Source organism: Chiloscyllium plagiosum, chromosome 3 (assembly GCF_004010195.1).
Source record: "Chiloscyllium plagiosum isolate BGI_BamShark_2017 chromosome 3, ASM401019v2, whole genome shotgun sequence".
NCBI classification, from domain to species: Eukaryota; Metazoa; Chordata; class Chondrichthyes; order Orectolobiformes; family Hemiscylliidae; genus Chiloscyllium; species Chiloscyllium plagiosum.
Genome location: NC_057712.1, coordinates 3,085,353 through 3,087,354, shown reverse-complemented (window position 1 = coordinate 3,087,354; position 2,002 = coordinate 3,085,353). Strand labels below are relative to the sequence as shown.

Below are 2,002 nucleotides of genomic sequence, written 5' to 3'. Positions count from 1 at the left end.
CACCGCTGCCTGATTGTTCCTACTTCCTTGAGGAATGGAGGGGTAACCATAGTGTCCGCATTATCGACACCGGCACAAAGTGCGAAAGCTGCCGTTTACCTGGAAACGGAATTTTAATTTTAAACTGAAACCGGAGCCGCTGCAGCGCGAGCGAGTCGGGTTACATAACAGCGGCTCCCATCAGGTGGGGGGGGGACAGGTGCCCCGCTCCCACACTAACACAACCTTCACGGTCACCATCGCGGGAAGAGGACAGTGAGGGGCGCCGCCGCTCGAATATGATCGCTGAGGAAACCAGGACTCACCGTGTACCCCAGGGCCGGGGCTGTACCTTCTTCGAGGCCGCTCGCTCTTGACCAACGCAACGCACTGATATCGCACTGCGCCTGCGCACAGAGCACCGGAGGGGGCGGGGTACCGCGCACTGCAGCACTGCGTTTGCGTATAGGTGATGGGGCGGGGCCCGCCCAACGCAGCACTGCGCCTGCGTATAGCAGTGGGCCTGGGTTCCAGACCGTTGGCAATGCGCGTACGCATGCTGTAGGTGGGGCTTTTCCCCGTGCCGCAGAATTGCGCCTGCGCTTAGTTGATGGGGCGGGGCCTTGTGGCCTGTGGCACTGCGCATGCTGGCCGGAAAGCTGCTGAAGCGCTCCATGTGGGCCGAGGAGGATTTGCATCTATCACCTCTTTTGTCTCCATGTCTAACTAACGCATTGGGAAGTTCAAGTGGGCGAATGTAACAACATTTTTGCTTGATCAACTAGCCACAAAATGACCTTCTCTCACTTAATACCCTTACATACAGAGGAGGAAGGTCACCATTTCGACTGGGACATCTCATCCATTCCAGGACAAGCCAAACAGAGACGCTTGAGAATTCCTAGAAGCACGGTATTCCAACCGGAATTCTATCAACAAACATATCGGGTTAGACCCCATCTACCAACCCTGAGAAAAAGAACAGGAAATGACATCATAACAGGAAATGGTGTCACCACAGGAAATGACACCACCAACCCAAAGAAACCCAATCGTATAAATAGAAAGCAGGAATTATCAGCAGTGCTTCGCCTCAGGCCCACTGAAGATGTTACCCAGCAGGGTGATGAAACGTCTGGAAATGAACCTTCCAGCTCAGTGAGCAAACCTACATCCAGAACCTCAACCTGAGCTACAAATCTTCTCAAAACTTGCTGGGAGTAAAGACATTCAGCCTGGAGCCTGTTCCTACATTTAATGATATCTTAATTCATTAAGATGGCTTAATTCCATAATACATAGTTTTCATTCATATCCCTTGATACCCTTGCTTATTTAAACATTATTTATCTCAGATTTAAATTAACAACTGATCCAGTATTCACTGCCATTTGTGAAAGAGTTCCAAACCTGTCCCATCCTCAGGCTCTTCACAGAAAAATTATCAAACAAAATATCAGCCAGAGCCACGTGGAAAGTCAGTCGAGCAGATGACCAAAATCTTGGTCAGATACAGCAGGTAGGTTTTGGGTGTGTTTTCAAGGAGGAAAAAGTGGCAAAGAGGACTCTTATTCTTTTTCCAGAATGGAAATGTCAATTACTAGGGAACACACATTTAAGGTCAAGGGGGAAAGTTTAACGGAGATATGAGAGGCAAGTTTTTTACACAGTGGGTGCTAACTGCCTGGAATGCGCGGCCAGAAGAGGTGACAGAAGCAGATACGACAGCAATGTTTAAGAGGCATCTTGACAGATGCATGAATAGGCAGGGAGCAGAGGGATATGGATCATGTATAGGCAAAGGTTTCTTAGTTTAGAACAGTGTCATGTGTCAGCACAGGCTTGTGACCTGAAGAGCCTGTTCCTGTGCTGTACTATATTTTGCCTATAAAGAGAATTCCAAAGAAAGTAGGATAGTTAATGATGGGCATTTAAAATCAGTATGCTCAAGAAGTCAAATTGGAGCAATGCAGATATCGGTGGTTTGGGGAAGAATAAGAAGTTGGGAAGTGAAATAATCTGC

At 48.4% G+C, this 2,002-nt stretch overlaps 1 protein-coding gene across 2 annotated transcripts in view; it reads right to left on the bottom strand.

Annotated features, from left to right (window-relative positions):
- Positions 1 to 670, bottom strand: part of LOC122540426 (microtubule-associated protein RP/EB family member 3-like) — a 51,110-nt gene extending 50,440 nt beyond the window's left edge. Inside the window, exon 1 of one of the 2 annotated variants that reach the window (XM_043676177.1) lies at positions 306 to 670. In XM_043676177.1, the coding sequence (XP_043532112.1) occupies positions 306 to 655 (350 nt within the window). In that variant the 5' untranslated portion in view covers positions 656 to 670. Of the gene's footprint in view, positions 1 to 3; positions 66 to 305 lie in introns of those variants that run through there. The other variant, XM_043676185.1, reaches the window with a different exon arrangement.
- Between the last annotated feature and the right edge of the window lie 1,332 nt (positions 671 to 2,002).